Source organism: Ovis canadensis, chromosome 24 (assembly GCF_042477335.2).
Source record: "Ovis canadensis isolate MfBH-ARS-UI-01 breed Bighorn chromosome 24, ARS-UI_OviCan_v2, whole genome shotgun sequence".
Classification (NCBI taxonomy): domain Eukaryota; kingdom Metazoa; phylum Chordata; class Mammalia; order Artiodactyla; family Bovidae; genus Ovis; species Ovis canadensis.
This window is the reverse complement of record NC_091268.1, coordinates 51,925,886-51,948,187: the sequence shown is the minus strand read 5'-3', so window position 1 is coordinate 51,948,187 and position 22,302 is coordinate 51,925,886. Positions and strand designations below refer to the sequence as shown.

Here is a 22,302-nt window from a genome sequence, read left to right as displayed (position 1 = left end):
CTTCCATTTGCAGCAATGTGGCTGGACCTCATGCTAAGTGAGATAAGTCAGACAGAAAGACAAATACTATATATTGAATCAAAGGAAGAAATCCAAACTCATAGACAAATAATGTCAGATTTTTGGTTACCAGAGACAGTTTGGGAGATAGAATTGGATGATGGTGGCCAAAAGGTACAAATTTCAGTTATTACTTAAATCAATAGTCCTGGTGTGATTTGCTTATAGGTATCCAGTTGTCTTAGCACCACTTATTGAAAAGCCTGTTTTGTCTCCATTGAATGGTCTTGGAAACATTTTCATTGTTCAGTTGGCCATAGACAAGTGGGTTTATTTCTGGATTCAAAACTTTGTTCCATGAAAATATGTCCATCCTTAGGCCAGTGCCACATTGCCTTGATTAATGTAGCTTTATGGTAAGTCTTAAAATCAGGAAATGTGAGTCTTATAACTTTATTATTTTTTTCAGTAATATTTTGTCTTCTCTTAGCCCCTTCCAATTTCATATGAATTTAAGCTCAGTTAGTTTATTCAAAGAGGTCAGCTAGAGTTTTGTGTGTGTGTGTGTGTGTGTGTGTGTGTGTGTGTGTTACATTTACGTTTATTAAAAACTGCTACAAACAAACAAAGCCTGTACAAAGAACTTGCAACATCCACCCCTGTGGAACTTGTAAGCTCCAGCAACATTATCGCTTAGGACTTCACATTCCCCTGCCTTGGCCTCATAGTCTTCCTCTGTCACGTATCCGTCTTCCTGCCCCACCGTAATCCTTACTACTTTCTTGGGAGACATTATCGCCTAGGACCCCCTCTTCCTCTGCCTCTGCCTCGGCCTCGTCCTCTTCCTCGGCCTCGGCCTCTTCCTGCAACAGCTTCCCTTTTCTTAGATTTCACCTTTGGTTCCACATCCACGAGCAGTGTATCCAGAGGTAAGCTGTCTGGCAGAATAAAATACCGAATGTTATTTCCTCGAATACTCAGTGTTTCCAGCTGTACAGGTTCTCTGTTCTTCAGGGTCATTTTCACTGCTTTAAGATGTGTATTCATACTGACGTCTACACCTGTGATTGTTCCATGGACCTGTGTTCCATTCTTTAATTCAATGGTTACAGTTTCGTGACTCAATTTCATCAAAAATCTCACGAGCTTCATCCTAAAGGCGCCGTCACCCTTTCCGCCCGATAGTACACGAAATCCGACCACCGAGAGCCGAGGTTGGGCGTATGAATGGCCGGAAACACTTACTCTCGGGGATCCGACGTAGAGAACGCGCCGAGCGCAGGGACGCACGGCCCAGCTAGAGTTTTGATAGGGAATATCTTATATCCATCAACGTGCCATTTTGACAATGTAAATGTTCTGATTCATGATGATGGCGTGTTTTTCATCTACTTCCATCTTAATTTAGTTCAACAAGGTTTTAGGTTTTCAGAGTGTAAATTTTACGTCTTTTATTTTATTCCTACTTTTTCTATTCTTTTTTGGTGTTATCGTATTGGAGTTATTTTCTTAATGTCACTTTATATTATTTATTGTAATATAGAAATACAACTGATTTTGTGTTTTGATCTTGTATCTTTTTTTTCTTTTTATTTTAGTTGGAGGCTAATTTACAATATTGTAGTGATTTTTGCCTTGATCTTGTATCTTGAAACCCTACTGAAATTATTTATTTTTTTGAATAGGTTTTTAGTGGTTTTCTTAGGATTCCCTGTATAAAATATCATGTTTAATTTCTTTACAATATTGTATTGGTTTTGCCATACATCAACATGAATCTGCCAGTTTTGCGTAGAAGTGGTTGAAAAGGCTTCCTTGTCTTAATCTTAGAGAAAATCATCCAGTTTTTCATTATTAAGTATTAGTGTTAACTATGGGTTTATGTAAGTTGTTAAATGTTTTTCATAGATTCCTTTTATCAGGTTGATGAAAGTCCCTTTGTTGCTGTTTGCTGAGAGGTTTTTTTTTTTTTTTTTTTTTTAATACCACAAGCATGTATTGGATTTTTGTTACATGCTTCTATGCATCTATTAGAAAATTGTGTGGTCATTGTTTATTACTCTGTTGAAATGGCACATTATACAACCTTGCATTCCTGGGATAAAGTACACTTATGTATGATGTATACATTTTTTTATATGTTAGTAGATTCAGTTTGCTAGTATTTTGTTGAGGATTTGTGTATCCATGGTCATAAGATAGATTGGTCTATAGTTTTTTTTTTTTCCTCTGCCATCTTATTCTGTTTCTCACACCAGGTTAATACTGATTCTGAAGAATGACTTTCAGAGTATTCTGTCATATTCTATTTGTTTGATGAATTAGTGGAAAATTGGCCTTAATTCTTTAATTATTTGAGTAGTGTTGAAACCATCTGAACCTGAGCTTTTCATTGTCAAGTTGTGGATAGTTTCTTGATTATCAAATCAAACGGTATTTCTTATAGGTCTATTCACATTGTTTCTTTCTTTTTGAGTAGTTTCTGTTTAGTAATTTTTTCCAGTATATTAATTTATTTTAATTGGAAGATAATTACTTTACAATATTATGAGGTTTTTTGTCATCCATCAACATGAATCAGTCACAAGTATACATGGGTCTCCCCATCCTGAAATCCCCTTCTCACCTCTCTCCACACCCTATCCCCCTGGGTTATCCCAGAGCACCAGCTTTGGTGCCCTGCTTCATGTATCAAACTTGCACTGGTCATCTGTTTTACATATGGTAATGTACATGTTTCAGTGCTATTCTCTCAAATCACCCCACTCTTGCCTTCTCCCACTGAGTCCAAAAGTCTGTTCTTTACATCTGTGTCTCTTTTGCTGCCGTGTATGTAGGATTGTTAGTACTTTCTTTCCAAATTCCATATATATGCATTAATATACAGTATTTTTTTCCTTTTTCTGATTTATTTCACTCTGTATAATAGGCTCCAGGTTCATCCACCTCATTAGAACTGACTCATAAGTGTTCATTTTTATAGTGAGTAATATTCCATTGTGTATATGTACCACAATTTCCATATCTATTCATGTGCTGAGGGACATTTAGGTTGCTTCCATGTCCTAGCTATTGTAAATAGTGCTGCCATGAACATTGGGGTACATGTGTCTCTTTCAGTTCTGGTTTTCTTGGGGTGTATGCCTACCAGTGGGCTTGCTGGGTCATATGGCAGTTCTATTCCCAGCTTTTTTAAGGAATCTCCACACTGTTCTTCATGTGGCTGGACTGGTTTGCATTCCCACCAACAGTGTAAGAGAGTTTCCTTTTCTCCAAACCCTCTCCAGCATTTATTGTTTATAGACTTTTTGATAATGGCCATTCTGACTCATGTGAGATGATACCTCATTGTGGTTTTGATTTGCATTTCTCTAATAATGAGTGAAATAGCATATTCAAAAGCAGAGACATTACTTTGCCAACAAAGGTCCGTCTAGTCAAGGCTATGGTTTTTCCAGTAGTCATGTACGGATGTGAGAGTTGAACTGTGAAGAAAGCTGAGCACCAAAGAATTGATGCCTTTGAACTGTAGTGTTGGAGAAGACTCTTGAGAGTCCCTTGGACTGCAAGGAGAACCAACCAGTCCATTCTAAAGATCAATCCTGGGTGTTCTTTGGAAGTAATGATACTAAAGCTGAAACTCCAGTACTTTGGCCACCTCATGCGAAGAGTTGACTCACTGGAAAAGACTTTGATGCTGGGAGGGATTGGGGGCCAGAGAAGGGGACGACCGAGGATGAGATGGCTGGATGGCATCACCGACTCGATGGACATGACTTTGAGTGAACAGGGAGGCCTGGCATGCTGCGATTCATGGGGTTGCAAAGAGTCGGACATGACTGAATGACTGAACTGAACTGAATAATGAGTGAAGTTGAACATCTTTTCATGTATTTATTAGTCATCTTTATATCTTCTTTGGAGAAGTGTCTGTTTAGGTCTTTTGCCCAGTTTTTGATTGGCTGTTCATTTTTCTGGTATCCAACTGCATGAGTTGCTTGTATATTTTGGAGATTAATTCTTTGTCAGTTGCTTCATTTGGTACTATTTTCTCCCAGTCTGAGGGCTATCTTTTCACCTTGCTTATAGTTTCCTTCATTGTGGGAAAGCTTTTAAGTTTAAGTCCCATTTGTTTATTTTTGTTTTTATTTCCATTACTCTGGGAGGTCGGTCCTAGAGCATCTTGCTGTGATTTATGTCAGAGAGTGTTCTGCCTTTGTTTTCCTCTATTTATAGTTTTTGGCCTTTCATCTATTTTGAGTTTATTTTTGTGTATGGTGTTAGAAGGTATTCTAGTTTCATTCTTTTACACATAGTTGACCAGTTTTCCCAGCACAACTTTTTGAAGAGACTGTCTTTTCTCCATTGTATATTTTTGCCTCCTTTGTCATAGATAAGGTGTCTTTGGTGCATGGATTTACCTCTGGACTTTCTATTTTGTTCCATTGATCTATATTGATTTCTGTCTTTGTGCCATTACCATTCTGTCTTGATGACTGTAGCTTTGTAGTATACTCTTCTCTGGTGGCTTAGACAGTAAAGAATCAGTCTACAATGCAGGAGACCTGGGTTCAATTCCTGTGTTGGGAAGATCCCCTGGAGAAGGAAATGGCAACCCATTCCAGTATTCTTGCCTGGAGAATCCCATGGACAGAGGTGCCTGGAGGACTATAGACCATGGGGTCACAAAAAGTCAGACAGGACTGAGCGGCTAACACTTTCACTTTCTTTCAGTATAGTCTGAATCCAGGAAGATTGATTCCTCCAGTTCCATTCTTTCTCAATATTGCTTTGAAAGCATTCCCTCTAAAATCAGGAACAAGACAAGGATTCCCACTCTCACCACTACTATTCAATATAGTTTTGGAAGTTCTAGCCACAGCAATCAGAGATGAAAAAGAAATAAAAGGAATCCAGACTGAAAAAGAAGAAGTTAAACTCACAGTGTTTACAGATAACATCATCCTCTACATAGAAAACCCTAAAGATGCCATGAGAAAATTACTAGAGCTAATCAATGAATATAGTAATGTTTCAGGATATAAAATTAATACACAGAAATCCCTTGCATTCCTATATAATAACAATGAAAAAGCAGAAGGAGAAATTAAGGAAATAATCCCACACATCATTGCACCAAAAAGAACAAAATAGTTAGGAACAAATTTACCTGAAGAAACAAAAGACCTCTATACAGGAAACTATAAAACACTGATGAGAAGAAATCAGAGATGACTCAAATAGATGGAGAAATATGCCGTGTTCTTGGATTGAAAGAATTAATATAGTGAAAATGAGTATACTACCCAAAGCAATCTATAGATTCAATGCAATCCCTATCAAACTACCAATTATATTTTTCACAGAACTAAAACAAATAATTTCACAATTTGTATGGAAACACAAAAGACCCTGAATAGCCAAAGCAATCTTGAGAAAGAAGAATGAAGCTGGAGGAATCAACCTTCCTGTTTAATAATTTTTAATAGAAAAATTCAGATGGCCTCTTTCTTTTTGAGTTAGCTTCTGTACTTCATGTCTTTTAAGGAATTTGTCTACTTCCTCTAAGTTATCTAATTTATTGGTGAACCTTGTTCCTGGTATTCTTTTAATGTCAACAGTAATCTCTCCTCTTTCATTGGGATGCTACATATTTGAGTTCTCTCTCTCTTTCGTCTATCTAGCTTAAAAGGGCTTCCCTGATAGCTCAGTTGGTAAAGAATCCACCTACAATGCAGGAGACCCCGGTTCAATTCCTGGATTGGGAAGATCTGCTGGAGAAGAGATAGGCTACCCAATCCTGTATTCTTGGGTTACCCTTGTGGCTCAAGTGGTAAATAATACACCTGCAGTGCAGGAGACCTGGGATCGATCCCTGGGTTGGGAAGATCCCCTGGAGAAGGGAAAGATACACACTCTAATATTCTGGCCTGGAGAATTCCATGAACTGTAGTTCATGGTGTCAAAAAGAGTTTCACTTCACTAGCTTAAAAGTTCTTTTCAAAGAATTAGCTTTTGGTTTTATTGATCTTCTCTGTTGTTTTTATTCTCTGTATTTCATTACTTTCTGCTCTTGTCTTTATTAATTTCTTCTTCTAGATTTAGGTTGAGTTTGCTCTTCTTTTTTCAGTGAGTTAGGGTGGAAAGTTAGGTTCATGCCTTGAGGTCTTTGTTCTTTTTAACAGTAGATATTTATAGCCTTAAACTTTTCCATGAGCACTGTTTCTTCTACATCCCATTCATCTTGGTAAGTAATAGTTTCATTTTTATTTATTTCAAAGTAATTCCTGGTTGTATATTTGATATAGTATATAGCTCATTGTTTATTTAGGAGTGTATTGTTTAATTTCCATGTATTTGTGAGTTTCCCAATTTTGGTTATTGATTTTAAATTTAATTCCATTGTGGTTAAAAGATATGTACTGTCTTATCTCTATCTTGAATGGTTTTTTGCACAAATTGGTTAATTAGAGTAGCACACTATAGTGTGATTTATCCAAAGAAATTCTAATCCAATAGATAAAAAACTATGAAGTTAAGGAATATAATCCTGTTTTTTTTTTTTTTTTTGATCATTCCAAAAGGCCGACAAGACCACTGATTTCACTACTATAGTGATGGCCCCTGGACTTGGCCTTGCTCAGGCATTGGCTTGGAGATCTGAGCAAAGGTCATACAGGGAGTTATTCTGGTTGAGAAACCTGATATCTTTCTCTGAGAGATAGAGCAAATTATACTTGCTGCGTAAATTTTGAATTTTCACTGTGCTTTTCTGTTATCTCTTCTCTATAGTACTCTTTCCATTCCTTGTCCCAATCTTTGAAGTATTAAATATCACCATGTTTCCCAAAAGTGCTGTGGATTTTTTGACAAAATCTGTAAAAAGGATAAAAGAAAGTCGCCTCAAAGATAATCAAAAGGTAAAATCTGGTGGTGGTTACATGAGGGTATTCACTTTTTGAAAATTTGTTAACCTGTACACATATGATTTGTGAACTTCTCTGTATTTTTTAAAAGATATGTAGGGAAGTATAGATTTTAGAACTGGGGGGTTATTAACATATCATTGTGGAGGGATGAGAAAGGTGGAGATTGGGGAGGAAATAAGAAAATGGGCCAGAGAGTGATGTTTTAATAGTAGGCATGCACATTAGTATGTCATTGCATAAATATTGTTGAGATGAAAGCTTTACCACTTCCATTCCAAAGGATAAGAATTACTGTTTAAAAATGATTTTACTGATATTATAGATGCCCAAGATGTTATACTGGTAAAGGATCACTTTGATTCCAAGACTCCTATATTATAGATTGTGTAATGAAAAGCCCCATCAGGCAACTGGTAGAGTGAATTCTGTGTTAAATTGGAGCCCACTTCTAGTCTGGCATGGGCAGGGGTCTTCTCTGGGCCATGAGGCTGCAAGCTGGTTAACCCACCTTTACTTTCATGATGCCTGGAGGCCAGCACAAGCATGTCTGCAGGTCAGGGGGACTGAGGGTTTTGTACTCAAGATGTCACTGAAGACCGTATAGAGTTCTCAAAGGGTCAAGGCCTTGAAGATGCTTCTATATAAGCTGCCAAAGTACTTTGCAAATGTGAGGGGATTAATTTGTGTGGTAATTCATTAGGAATTGAAATTGGAAGAAAAAAGGATCGAAGTCATGGGTTTTCTCCTGAGCAAACAGATGTGACAGGAGAGACAGCAGGCAACTCTTTGGCAAAGAAGCTGTTTCAAAAGCCAGAGAAACCAAAGATCAGAGAGAGTGAGGACCAGAAAGCACTGACATGATGGCGGGTTTCTCTCTGGGAAACGTCATGTTCTCCAAGGTCTGTAGGTGAATAGTAGTTCACTGAAGACTCAGGCAATACTAATCAGACTTCTGCTCTATAAGGGGCCATACTCTCAGGAAAGAGGTTAAATACTGCACTCCTGATTTGTCTATGACTTCACAAGTAACTTTCTTTCATAGAAATTTCTTTCTGCTTACAGCCACGTGTGGACTTTCTTCAGTTGATGATTAACTCTCAGAATTCCAAAGAAACAGACAACCATAAAGGTAACCAAGGAGAGCTTCAGAGGGGCCACAGTGGGGAGATGCAGAGGTAGGGGGCAGTTCTGAAAATGTGCAGGAAGTTTTCTAGGTAGATGGGAATTTCTGCCAAATTGAAGAATGACAGTTGTGCAGAAAGAAAGATTAGACTGTGGTACTTCCTGGAAGTTTGCAGGCACAACTTTGTTCAGAGATCGAAGGACAGTCAGTTATGATGTGGATTACTTACAGCTGAACCTCTGGGGAGCTTGGTTCCGATATCAGTTCTCAGGCTCCTCCAGACCCACCAAGTCAGAACCTCTGCCTGGAAATTTGCATCAAGGCTTCATCCCTGCATTCATTAGGGGGCACATTGCCCCATTGCTGATGACCTCAAGTTGGAACACTTTTAAACTTGTTTTCACCAGCTTACTCTACTGTAAAGTGTATTTTTTTCCCCTTTGTTATTAACACGTAACTTCTGGGAGAAGCCTTTGAGACTATAAACATTCTGTTCCTCTTCAAATTGTCACCCACTGGTTTTATCATTCATGGATAGTTTCTGACTGAAACTGTTATTACTATGATGATTACAACATGATGCCTTTCTTTTTTTTTCCTAAACCTGAGGCAGACTTTTTAAAAAATATAAATTTATTTTATTTTTAATATAAATTATTTATTTTAATTGGAGGCTAATTACTTTACAATATTGTATTGGTTTTGCCATACATCAACATGAGTCCGCCACGGGTATACACGTGTTCCCCATCCTGAACCCCCTCCCACCTCCCTCCCCATACCATCCCTCTGGGTCATCCCAGTGCACCAGCCCCAAGTATCCTGTATCATGCATCAAACCTGGACTGGCGATTCGTTTCATGTATGATATTATACATGTTTCAATGCCATTCTCCCAAATCATCCCACCCTCTCCCTCTCCCACAGAGTCCAAAAGACTGTTCTATACATCTGCGTCTCTTTTGCTGTCTCGCATACAGGGTTATCATTACCATCTTTATTTATTTTAATTGGAGGCTAATTACTTTACAGTATTGTATTGGTTTTGCAATACATCAACACATGATGCCCTTCAAAACCCATCATTCTTCTGTGTTTATGAACTGATATTCTTTCATAGGGAGAGCTCTCCATTCTCCCCCAATCATTTATTTATTTATATCAGGATAATCTCATGTATAACTAACTTACTCTCTCACATCACTCTTCAATTTGATTTTCAAATTGTCAGGTTTGTCCACTGGAGTCCTTTCAAGTGGGCTTCTATATATATTTTACTTTTTTTCTCCTTAAACATTTTTTAGGCTATTTTTTTAGCAGAAATTTAAAAAGCATAATTGAGTGAAGAATAGAGAGTTTACCAAAATACATTCTGCCCCCACCTACATATAGCCTTCCTCAATATCAGAATTCCATACTGGAGTGATACACTTGTTACAATCAATGAACCTACACTGATACATTATTATCACCCAAAGACAATACTTTCCACCTGGGTTCAATCTTGGTATTATACATTCTATGGCTTTTGATAAATGTATAATGATGTGTGTCCACCACTGTGGTATATAGAGTATCCTGTATCCTTTTCATTTATCATTTTCCAAGAACCTCACTTCCTAATGCAAGGCACTCCAGCTTTCTCTTGTATTTCCCTTGGAATAAGCCATTTCTTAAGAAGTTCTGGTTCTATTTAGTGAGAAATGGTATTTAGAACCCAAAATTTGGATTCTAGAAATGCTCATTGCTTCTAGGGTTTCTTTGCTTCCAGATCCTCTCAGTGGACAACTGTCAGAACATCAAATATTTTTACACTTATGTTAAATAAAAAAAGATTTCTGTATCTACCACAAATCACTGATATAAACATGCTCTCTCTCTGTCAAAAAGACCCTGGTGTGTGTTTTAATTCTATGACATGAATACTCCTATATGATTAATCTGAAGCTATAAATGGATTGATAACCATCTCACAAAATAATGAATTTTGTAAAATTAGTTCTTCAAAGCAGGGATAAACTGCATCCCATTCTCAATATGTCTATACCTGTTTATATGCCTACTTATATCTATCTTGGAGAAGGCAATGGCAACCCACTCCAGCACTCTTGCATGGGATTTTCCAGGGAGTGACTGAGTGACTTTCACTTTCATGCATCGGAGAAGGAAATGGCAACCCACTCCAGTGTTCTTGCCTGGAGAATCCAGGGATGGTGGAGCCTGGTGGGCTGCCATCTATGGGGTCGCACAGGGTTGGACATGACTGAAGCGACTTAGCAGCAATAGCAGCAGCATATCTATCTATTATTATCATCTAGTATTTTTCTAAGTACATGATTCAATACAACTTTCTGTGATGAAGGAAATATTGTGTATCTGTTCTGTTCAATATAGTAATCATTCGGCATAAGTGTCTGTTGAGGACTTGACATGTGACTAGTGCCACTGAAACCTGAATACTAAATTGTATTTAATTTTAATCAATTAAAATTTGAAGAATGATATATTAGCACAACTCTAAACTTTGAGTATTATGCGGTTTATGCTAACTGGAGAAAGAATTTGATGGTTGAATTTATTGATAATAGCATCACAGATATCATCACTAGGGAATTAGAACTTCGTAGATCTTTATTGCACTCATTTTGTATTGCTTTTATTGCTAATTGCTTGTTTGGGGGCAGGTACTATGTTGAGCTGAGTGCTCTAAGTAACAAAGATCCTACTTCAGTCCCATCAAATAGCTGAGAGGCTGAGCATGTTTGGTCTCTTGGGAGAAAATAAAAATGGGGACCAGTGTATAATCACAGGGCTGTTTGATAAGAATAAAGAAGAGCAGAAAGAGGGGGTGTATACTGAGAGGATGACCTTCAGGCTGGAATTGAATCAGCATTGCTAATTCTACTCCCTGGACCTAATTTTTCTATATTTCACACTGGCCTATGTCCTTATATGCACACATTCTTTCTTCTGCTATTTTAATGAAATGATTAGACTAGGATCATCACAACTCTTCAAGTTTTTTGTTGATTTCTATAGCTTCTATACATATCTCGATCCTCCCCTTGAAGACTTGTGCCCCAGGTCTTGTATTACCTGATGACTCTCAAGGACATAATTCATGCCTCTCAGGCTACATTGTGCACATACATCTCCACATCTCATGAACGTTCATGTGAGTTGTTTCCATAGTTCTAGGTTTTTGGTCTTTGAGACACTGAATTTGTATTAAACTTCTGGATCCTGCTCATGCTGCTGGTCCATGGACCACTCTTTGAGTAGCAAGAGTTTAACTGTAGCCCAATATTGTATGTACTCTTATGTTCCTGGAAACAAGTTTTGATAAAATATAATTTAATTTCCCTACCATGTAGCCTTAGTATTGTAAATCTCTCAAAAAAAAAAACAAAATCAAACTGTATCTTAAGTGGAATAATTTAAAATATTCTAGAAGGGAATGCTACTCCATTTTACTTGGAGCTATAGTTCTTTTACAGTTCTCTAAGGGACACATTGATAACACTAGATTTTAGACAGAAATGCCATCTCTTGAAATTACCCAGCTGTGTTGGTGGGGCTATGGTATTGCCAGGAACAGAGGGCCAAGAATAGTAGAGACTTGGGAAAAACTCAATTAGAACAGTTCTTGGCTTTTTCTTGGCTCTGTGAGGCAGACACAGAGTGGAAATCGCTGTTGATTCTGAATTACTTTTACATGATTCCCCTAGGGGTTTGGGAATTACACTGTTATGTCTCATCATCTAAACTGTGATTTTTACATTGCCGTGCTTTACCTAAAATGTCTTGACTTTCTTTTTAGCTCTCTCTGACCAAGAACTCATGGCCCAAAGCGTTATCTTTATTTTTGCCGGCTATGAGACCACTAGCAATACGCTTTCCTTCCTTTTGTATATTTTGGCCACTCACCCTGATGTCCAGCAGAAGCTGCAGGAGGAGATTGATGCGACTTTCCCCAATAAGGTGAGTGATAATACCCAGAGACGGGGAAGGTGAAGCCTTAGCATGATTGTCTTCTCTCTACTTCTTACGAGGTTTTTGCCCAAAGCATAAGCATCAAATCATTTACCTCCGTTCCCAGGTGGTGCAGTGGAAAAGAATCCGATCCTCCTGCCAGTGCAGGAAATGCAGGTTCAATACCTGCATTGGGAAGATCCCTTGGAGCAGGAAATGGCAACCCACTCCAGTATTCTTGCCTGGGAAATCCATGGACAGAGGAGCCTGGCAGGCTACAGTTCATGGGATTGCAAAGAGTTGGAGAAGACTAAGCAATTGAGCCCCACACATTTAGGAAGGATGTATAGTATACAAAACAAAGGGAGAAAACATAAGTACTTCATGCTACTCACAGCAATATAAGTATTTTGAAAAAAGTGTTAGTCCAGCGGTATCAGTTATCAGAATAATCCCAGCTAAAATTCACTGAACTTCAGTGGCGTCACTTGTTACTCTGGTGTCTGCATTTGTTGTTGTTCAGTTGCTAAGTCATTTTGGACTCTTTGTGACTCCATGGACTGCAGCACGCCAGGCCTCCCTGTTCCTCACTGTCTCCTAGAGTTTGCCCAAGTTTATGGTGTCTGCACAGTTACCTATTGATGTTGGCTAGACTTGCTGTGGTCTGTGCATTGGCTGATCTCAGCTGCCCTTAGCTAAGTGGTTGGATGGACTCAACTCCACATATGCTCCTCACGTGTCTCAATCTCCACATGTCTGTTTCTTGAGGCAGCTGTAGATGTCATGAGCAAGAGGCCTAATCCCATGGGTGACTTTCAGAACTCTGCTAGCATTACACTTAGTGAATATTCCACTGGTCAGGTTGAGCCGACTGACCAACCTGAGTCAGAATGGGAGGGCATCGCAGAGTTAATGGCGAAGGGAATGGACAGAGGAAACAGTGGAGAATTGGGACCATTAATTTAGTCTGTTGCCCAGTGTAAACTTTAGACTACAGGTGAAGCCTGCTATGCAAGAAAGGATATATGGTAGGAAACAGAGGACACGAGTATGAGACCTGACTGGTTTTGGACAAGTCTTATGACCTTTCAGAATCCTAGGTCCTTCAAATACTTTGTAGGGCCTGCAAAATTAGAGATGATATTTATTCTCTGGTAAACCCCATACTGGGATTCTCTTGAGAACAAGAAGATTGAATGGTCACTAACAGACTGAGGTTGCCTATGGCGTTACATTCTCTCCTTTTTATAAGAATACTTACAATAACACACTGGCTAATAACACTAGTACTTCTTACTATATATGTCTGTTCTAAATACTTTCTATTTATGAATGTGTTTAATTTTTGAGAAATTATTAGTCAGGAGAGGTAGGTTATTCCTCAGTAATGGACAAGCCCTGGAATCTCAGGAGCTTTCATAGCAAAGGTTTACTTCAATCTATGTCTACAGATTCAACATGGATTATTAGTGGAGGATGGAGTGGACAGCTCTGCTTCACAGAGTTGTGAAGGAAAACCGACTCAGAGCTTCCACCATCTTGTAGCTGCCTTATCTGGAACATGAGAGCTTGTTGTCATCTGTGGAATATGGAACTCGAGAGTTGCTTTCCAGGGTTCAGATGATTTGTCTCTGAACTGACATAATCACCTCACAGCCTGTTGGCTGATTTGGCCTTAACTTCAAGTGGGATGGGAAAAATGGGGCCAACATGGATGCTGGGTGAGCAGTGAGTGTCTCTGCCACACAACCCTCTGGAGGATCAGCTCCATCTGTCTCCATGTAACATATGAGAAACCTGAGCTACAGGGAGATGAAATACTTCCAGGCACTAGTCGTGTACGTGGTGCTGATCTAGTCAAGCTGTGATCCGGGGTGTTGGCTCCTGAGCCACTCTTACCCTCTACAATGTTTCCCCTTAACTATAAGCCCACGTGACAGCCACGTATCACCCCCACTGGTCTCAGATCTCAGCCCAAACTGGAGTTCTTTGTGGTGTGTGGAGAGCTGGCCCCTGGGGCTTGAGTGGCTTGTTGAGACCTTCAGACCTTAGGGTCACACCCACAGGGACAACAGGAGACTCTTCTAGCAGCAGAGGGTGGGGTTCTGATCCTCTTGTAACTTCCCTGCATCTGAAATTGTGTTCTCATTCATGTGCGGATTTGATTTAGAAAGGAACTCGTTTCTCCCAAAGTTATTTGTAGAGTTTTCATATATTGTTTCTGGACTGTACATGTATAATGAAGAGAATGAGCAGTCAAGAGTATTCATCTAAGAACCTTCATGTTGAATAGGGTATTTGCTCTGTTACACGTCTTTGTACAGAAGTATGGCCTCATTTTAAAAAGAAACGGTGACTTGGCCTTTTTCACTTAAGAGTAAGGGTCCTAGTCTGTTGGTCATGTTTGTTCTCATGAGAGAGAACATACACTCCCTGATAACCTCTGGTATTTCACACTGTTTAGATGATTGTCCCAATTTTCTTCTTCTGTCATAACTACTGTACAGTCAACGGGCATTGAGAGGTCAAAGGACATGACAGTAATGTCTATAAATACTAAGGTCCTTTACCAATTTAAATTATTCCCTGGAGCTCCTAACATTTCAATAGGACTATATAGATGGTGTTGAAGGGTGATCCAAATTCTTAATTTATCAAAATCTGTATTTCTCTTCCCAGGCACCTCCAACCTACGATGTCCTGGCACAGATGGAGTATCTTGACATGGTGGTGAATGAGACTCTCAGAATGTTTCCAATTGCTGTTAGACTTGATAGGCTCTGTAAGAAGGATGTGGAAATCCACGGGGTGTCCATTCCCAAAGGGACAGCGGTGACGGTGCCAATCTTTGTGCTTCACAGAGACCCACAGCTCTGGCCAGAGCCTGAGGAGTTTCGTCCTGAAAGGTACAAGACCCCAGGGAAGGGGACCCTCCTGATCCAGTTGCTCAGAGTGTATTCTGACGACTCTCATTATGGGTGACAAATATGTTACTCTACAATCATTTTATTTTACATCTTTTTACTGTTAAATGTATTTTTTGTTCCAAGAATGATATTATTTGATTAAAAACTTTACCAACTATAAACAAAAAAAAAAGAGAGAGAGAGAAATTTAGTTGTTCATTTCTAAAACCTTAAGCTTTGTTGTTGTTTAGTCACTAAGTCATTTCCAACTCTTTGTGACCTCATGAACTGTAGCCCACCAGTCTCCTCTGTCCATGGGATTTCCCAGGCAAGGAGACTGGAGTGGGTTGCTATTTTCTTCTCCAGGGGATATTCCCGACCTGGGTATCGAACCCACATCTCCTGCATTGGCAGGTGGATACTTGATCACTGAGCCACTAGGGAAGCCCCGTACCTTAAGATAGGCCTCATTAATAGTGCAATGAAAGTCCTGAGGATATTTTTCTATGCATATACAGATTGTTAAAGCTTAGAATGGCATTCATATAGTGTGATTTTTTTTCAGTTGCTTACTATATTTAACAGTAAACTATAAATGGCATTCTGTGTTTTTAAAATACATATATGTATATAATTGTTGCATCTGCTATAATTTATTTAACAGCTATATTACTTTAGGTATATGTTTTTTTTTCTTAAGTCTTTCTGTCTGTTCTCCTTAGCTCTTTGAATTCATCACTAACATTCCCACATTTTCATTTCTTTAAACATTGGCTGCTGTTTCCTCCATTATTATTTTGGGACTGTAGGCTGAAGACCTAGTGGTCTCATCCCAGGTGGTTCCAGCAGCCTCAGTGAGGATGGAAGAGACATAGGTGGCCTGGTTCTGTCTGTGGCTGTAGACCTGGGCCAGCTCCCTTTTGCTTCCATGTTTTTTGACCTTCCAAAGAGAAGTCCTCTGCTCTCTAGACATCTAGACAGCCCCGTTGGAGAGGTTAAGCATCGTCTTCTGGGAATTCAGAGCCAGGTTCTGGTTTGGACACAGATTGGATCTGAAAATGGATGATGCTCTCCCGTTTATTTTGTGGTGAACAAAATTTGGATTGAACATTTTAGGGCACTGTCTGGAATCTAGACTTTTATGAGCTCCTGACTATAAGTCCCTGATGGCAGGGACTGTGTCTCGTTCACCCTTTTGTCCCTAATACTAGCATAACCTATACACTTAGCATTGTTGAAAGAAGAGTCAGAGTCCACCAAGTCCTCTGCTCTGGACCAGGGAACCTCTGTGTCTCCCTCAAGCTCAGCAACTTCAGCTTCCCCTCCTGCAGTATCAGGAACATAAAACAAGAGACAACTCACTGTACTTCTGTTTGATTCACTCAGCCGTCAAGCAGAGAGTTAGTGCTCACCTGTGTGTGTCAGGGTCTGGGCCAGGAAGTGAGAAATCCAAATGTTAAAGCCGATTATAAAGAGTTTTTGACATATACACAGTATAGTTTATAGTTGCAGGTTATATGAATTGTTTTTATTTATTTTTAATTTTTTAAAATTTTTTTATTTTTACTTTATTTTACTTTACAATGCTGTATTGGTTTCCCAATCCTGAATCTCCCTCCCACCTCCCACCCTATATCATCTCTCTGGATTATCCCCATGCACCAGCCCCAAGCATCCTGTATCCTGTATCGAACATAGACTGGCACTTCGTTTCTTACATGATAGTATACATGTTTCAATGCCATTCTCCCAAATCATCCCACCCTCTCCCTCTCCCTCAGAGTCTAAAAGTCCGTTCTATACATCTGTGTCTCTTTTGCTGTCTCGCATACAGGGTCATCATTACCATCTTTCTAAAATCCGTATATATGTGTCGGTATACTGTATTGGTGTTTTTCTTTCTGGCTTACTTCACTCTGTGTAATCGGCTCCAGTTTCACCCATCTCATTAGAACTGATTCAAATGTATTCTTTTTTCTGGCTGAGTAATACTCCATTGTGTATATGTACCACAGCTTTCTTATCCATTCATCTGCTGATGGACATCTAGGTTGTTTCCATGTCCTGGCATTATAAACAGTGCTGCAATGAACATTGGGGTACATATGTCTCTTTCAATTCTGGTTTCCTCGGTGTGTATGCCCAGCAGTGGGATTGCTGGATCATAAGGCAGTTCTACTTGCAATTTTTTAAGGAATCTCCACACTGTTCTCCATAGTGGCTGTACTAGTTTGCATTCCCACCAACAGTGTAAGAGGGTTCCCTTTTCTCCACATCCTCTCCAGCATTTATTGCTTGTAGACTTTTGGATCGCAGCCATTCTGACTAGTGTGAAATGGTACCTCATTGTGGTCTTGATTTGCATTTCTCTGATAATGAGTGATGTTGAGCATCTTTTCATGTGTTTGTTAGCCATCCGTATGTCTCCTTTGGAGAAATGCCTATTTAGTTCTTTGGCCCATTTTTTGATTGGGTCGTTTATTTTTCTGGAGTTGAGCTGCATAAGTTGCTCGTATATTTTTGAGATTAGTTATTTGTCAGTTGCTTCATTTGCTATTGTTTTCTCCCATTCAGAAGGCTGTCTTTTCACCTTACTTATAGTTTCCTTTGTTGTGCAGAAGCTTTTAATTTCAATTAGATCCCATTTGTTTATTTTTGCTTTTATTTCCAGTATTCTGGGAGGTGGATCATAGAGGATCCTGCTGTGATTTATGTCGGAGAGTGTTTTGCCGATGTTCTCCTCTAGGAGTTTTATAGTTTCTGGTCTTACATTTAGATCTTTAATCCATTTTGAGTTTATTTTTGTGTATGGTGTTAGAAAGTGATCTAGTTTCATTCTTTTACAAGTGGTTGACCAGTTTTCCCAGCACCACTTGTTAAAGAGATTGTCTTTACTCCATTGTATATTCTTGCCTCCTTTGTCGAAGATAAGGTGTCCATAGGTGTGTGGATTTATCTCTGGGCTTTCTATTTTGTTCCATTGATCTATGTCTGTCTTTGTGCCAGTACCATACTGTCTTTGTGGCTTTGTAGTACAGCCTGAAGTCAGGCAAGTTGATTCTTCCAGTTCCATTCTTCTTTCTCAAGATTGCTTTGGCTATTCGAGGTTTTTTGTATTTCCATACGAATCTTGAAATTATTTGTTCAAGTTCTGTGAAAAATACCACTGGTAGCTTGATAGGGATTGCATTGAATCTGTAGATTGCTTTGGGTAGTATACTCATTTTCACTATATTGATTCTTCCAATCCATGAACATGGTATATTTCTCCATCTATTAGTGTCCTCTTTGATTTCTTTCATCAGTGTTTTATAGTTTTTGATATATAGGTCTTTAGTTTCTTTAGGTAGGTATAATCCTAAATATTTTATTCTTTTCATTGCAATGGTGAATGGAATTGTTTCCTTAATTGAATTGTTTTTAATGTATCAGTGTATGTCCATTCCCTGCTCAACAGCCTTCCACCCAGGTCTGCAGCACTCAGATGCTGCCCTGTGACTAATTTCCCATGTAGACACAGTCACATTGTCTGTATTCTTCCAGAATATTTTCCGTAATAGGACTGTTTAAAATATACACAAACATAATGCCATTATCACTTCTCCAAATACAAATTTGAGGAGTCAAATTTGAATAAAGCAGAGGTCTAGCCATCATGGACTTTATCGGTTTGTGGAACAGATAGACAAAAAAATCAGTGATTGTGCCAGAGTATAGTAGAGTCATATGCCCTCATGAATCTACTGACCTCAGCAACCTCTGTGTGTGGGAGAAAGAGACATACCCACACAAGAGGAAGCAAAGGGAAAACAACAGAAAACTAACAATTTAAATATTCAAAGATGTTTCTGCTGCTTCCTTCATCTCTGAGCACGTGACCAATATAAGTGTTCATGGAGGCAGGAACCCACTCTTCCTGCAGTCAGTCTCATTTCCTAACTGCCTTTCAGAGCGTGAGCATCTCACCACCCTAAATGTAAATTTCATATTTAAAGATACATTTTCTTTAAACAGCCTTCATCTTATTTTCTCACCCAGACTGAAAGCTCCTGTAGGATGCAGGGAATGGGAAGGCTTTGGGGCTTACCTTTCTCACAGCAAAATCACCACAGCAGGATTCAGTCACCCACCCACAGGAGTCTCCCTTATGCTACTGGTTGAGGGTTTAAATTAAAACTTCAGACCTGAAGCTTTTGTGATTTTTCTGTTTCATTCACTTGTTTCATCTACTGTTGTGGATTCAGGTTCAGTAAGAAGAACAAGGACAGCATAAATCCTTATGTATACCTGCCTTTTGGAACTGGACCCCGAAATTGCATTGGCATGAGGTTTGCCATCATGAATATGAAACTTGCTATTGTCAGAGTCCTGCAGAACTTCTCCTTCAAACCTTGTAAAGAAACACAGGTTAGCAGTTAACTATCTGCATAAATAATGTTTTATTGGGAATTTTTAAACCAAGATGTATTTCTCTGTGTTTATAAGATTGTATCTACAAGACTTATCCCTGCAGGGCTAAGTCTGTGGCTTCATAAAGACCCAACTATAAAGGTCATCTAGAGTCAAGGCAGTTAGCATGACATGACTATACAAAGTTAGTGAACTTGAGCAACTTTTAAAATTTGGTTTCATGTCCACTAGAAGGAAGGAAAATGTACAAAGTCGTGAGAGCAGTGATGACATGTCATGACTTTTCAGTGATGACCTTCTCCACGGGAACTTACAGAAACTCTTCTGACAGTGACTCTCAGCCACTATTTGTATAAAGAAATTACTAGGGAGCATTATCCCAGTGCTGAGGTCATCTCAGACTCTCTAAAATAATTCCCCCATAGTGTAGTGTCAAGGTCACCCCCACTGATCCTTCTGTGCAGCCACAGTGATCCCTGAATGAAAGCATTTCTGCCGGATGGGAAGGGCTCCCACAGCCTCTCACCTGCCAGGGATCCTGCTGCCATCCAGCTGAGCTCCCTTTGCATTCTCAGAATGACTGTATTTCCTTCCTGTCTACCCTTCCCGTCTACAGTCCATCCTACCCGCTTTGAGTTCCAGTTCAGTCCTGAGCGCCTCCATGCAGCCTGCCCATCCAGGCCAGAGCCCACTCTCCCCTCTGCTGTGTTTACAGGTACCACAGGCTGGCATCATGTGTCCTACCACCTAACTATACTTTGTCCCTGAACCAGCCAGTTTGGTTCCTGTTTCCTTTGTGCCTAAGAAGGTCTTTAACTCTGTCCCCTCATTTTATTCCTTCCATAAACGCCCAGTGGTGCCTTGATGTTATCAGGCAACTGTTTTCTCTGAGGAGCACACAGAACAGTTGGCATTGATTCATCTCAAGCATGGCCCTAAAATAATGTTTATTTCTAGGAGTCATACATTTAATAAGCAGCTGCTCCCTTTGAGTAGCTTTCTCAGGAAAGAGGATAAAGATGTTTCCATTTTACTTGCAGGCATTTTTGTGGGTGTCCTGTAAGTGTGTACACACACGGGACTCAGCCCTGAGAGAAAGGGGGCCTCAGGCACCCCTGGGAAGGGCAGATGCCCCCTGCAAGCTCCACCCAGTACCCCATTGGCTGGGGCTTCTCCCTCCACAGCTCCTTGCTTGTCCTTCAGTCAACTGAGGTTAGAAGGTCACTCTGTTGGTTCCCCCAACCCAGAAGGAGTGACTGGGTGAGAACAGGGCTAAAAATCTCAGACAAACCACTGTAGGTCTTCAGAAGTTCACCATTTGCCCTGCACTTGGAACCAGGGGATGTTTAAAAAAACAGGCAAAATGCTTCATAGGCATAGTGCTCAATTGATATTTTGTGCAGTTTTTGCTTTCACTATCCAGCCTTGACATAACTTACAGAGTAAATATAGAGAATCAAAGATAAAGAGGGGAAACTGGGTGAAAGTGATTGAAAGGTACAAACTTCTGGTTATAGATAAATAAGTATTAGAACTATTGTGTAAAACATGATGATTATAGTTGACATTTTTATATAGTAGAAGAGAGTAGATCCTAAAAGTTCTCATGAGAGGAAAACAGTATTTTTTCTTTTTCTATCTCTTATGAGTTGATGGATGTTAATTACACTTATTGTGGTAGTAATTTCACATATATGTAAGTCAAATGTTTATACTGTTGATCATTTATATCTCAGTAAGAGAGGAATTAAAACAATTTTTTAAGGTGAATAGTAAGGGAATACTAGAAATGACTTTAGGAGAAGACAATGGCACCCCACTCCAGTACTCTTGCCTGGAAAATCCTATGGACGGAGGAGCTTGGTAGGCTGCAGTCCATGGGGTCGCTAAGAGTTGGACACGACTGAGAGACTTCACTTGAACCTTTCACTTTCATGCACTGGAGAAGAAAATGGCAACCCACTCCAGTGTTCTTGCCTGGAGAATCCCAGGGACAGGGGAGCCTGGTGGGCTGCCATCTATGGGGTTGCACAGAGTCGGACATGACTGAAGTGACCTAGCAGTAGCAGAAATGACTTTATGCCCATGAATTTTATAGCAAGTTAAATAGACCAATTTTCTGAAAGTCATAAAGTGTTAAAGTTTAATCAAGGAAACATTGACAGCCTGTCTGTCCCTATAGCTATTAAACACATTGAATTTCAGTTTAAAAAAATCAGAGATACACGATGTATAGCTTGTATATTGTTGTAAAGCATTGTTGTCTGAAATGCATCTTGTCTACTTTGCTTCTGTTGTTGGCGGTGCTTCATTCATTGGTTCTCTTAACTGTTGCAGATCCCCTTGAAGATAAACAGTCAAGGACTGATAAGACCAGAAAAACCCATTTTTCTGAAGGTTGTGCTCAGAGATGAGACCATAAGTGGAGCCTGACTTCTCTTAAGGACCTGGGCTTTGTTCTTCAAGGAACTGTGTCCCACAATTTCAGGGGACTTGATTTACTTTGTGATAAAACTCAGAAATAAAGATGGGCTTCATCTATTGTACTTGCTGGATGACTAGAGTATCCACACATTCGTTTAGCTTTCTCAGTGTCTGTGTGGTGTTATATATTCTGTAATATGAAAGAGGTGACTGATGAGGGCCAGATACGTACACTCAGCTTATCTGATTCTCAAAGGACCATCTCCACCCACCCCCAGTTAGTAACATTTACTCCTTGAGAGCAATGATCAAGAAAGAAAGTGTCTCAACAGTTTTATCAGCAAATTAATGAAAACAAGAATTATTGTGGTGACTAAAGTTCTGATGTATTTTAATAAATCACAGGTTTTATTTTATATATTTCAAACTAAATATTCTATTGAGGAACTCTGTAAACCTCTCTTTACAAAAGTATTATCTGATACCATCCTGCACTTTAGGGTAATATGTACATCTAAATCAGGGATAAGAAAATAAA

The 22,302-nt window shown here is 39.4% G+C and overlaps 2 protein-coding genes across 3 annotated transcripts in view; one reads left to right on the top strand and one right to left on the bottom strand.

Annotated features, from left to right (window-relative positions):
• Nucleotides 1-21,886, top strand: part of LOC138429538 (cytochrome P450 3A24) — a 100,675-nt gene extending 78,789 nt beyond the window's left edge. For both annotated transcript variants that reach the window (XM_069571181.1, XM_069571180.1), the window contains 6 exons: nucleotides 6,793-6,920; nucleotides 7,992-8,058; nucleotides 11,873-12,033; nucleotides 14,704-14,930; nucleotides 19,175-19,337; nucleotides 21,678-21,886. In XM_069571181.1, coding sequence (XP_069427282.1) covers nucleotides 6,793-6,920; nucleotides 7,992-8,058; nucleotides 11,873-12,033; nucleotides 14,704-14,930; nucleotides 19,175-19,337; nucleotides 21,678-21,773 — 842 coding nt within the window. In that variant the 3' untranslated portion in view covers nucleotides 21,774-21,886. The remainder of the gene's footprint in view (nucleotides 1-6,792; nucleotides 6,921-7,991; nucleotides 8,059-11,872; nucleotides 12,034-14,703; nucleotides 14,931-19,174; nucleotides 19,338-21,677) is intronic.
• On the bottom strand, nucleotides 702-1,244 carry LOC138429555 (small nuclear ribonucleoprotein Sm D1). Its single transcript, XM_069571229.1, has one exon. It carries the CDS (start codon nucleotides 1,150-1,152, stop codon nucleotides 793-795), a length of 360 nt encoding a protein of 119 aa, XP_069427330.1. The 5' UTR covers nucleotides 1,153-1,244; the 3' UTR covers nucleotides 702-792.
• Nucleotides 21,887-22,302: the final 416 nt, after the last annotated feature.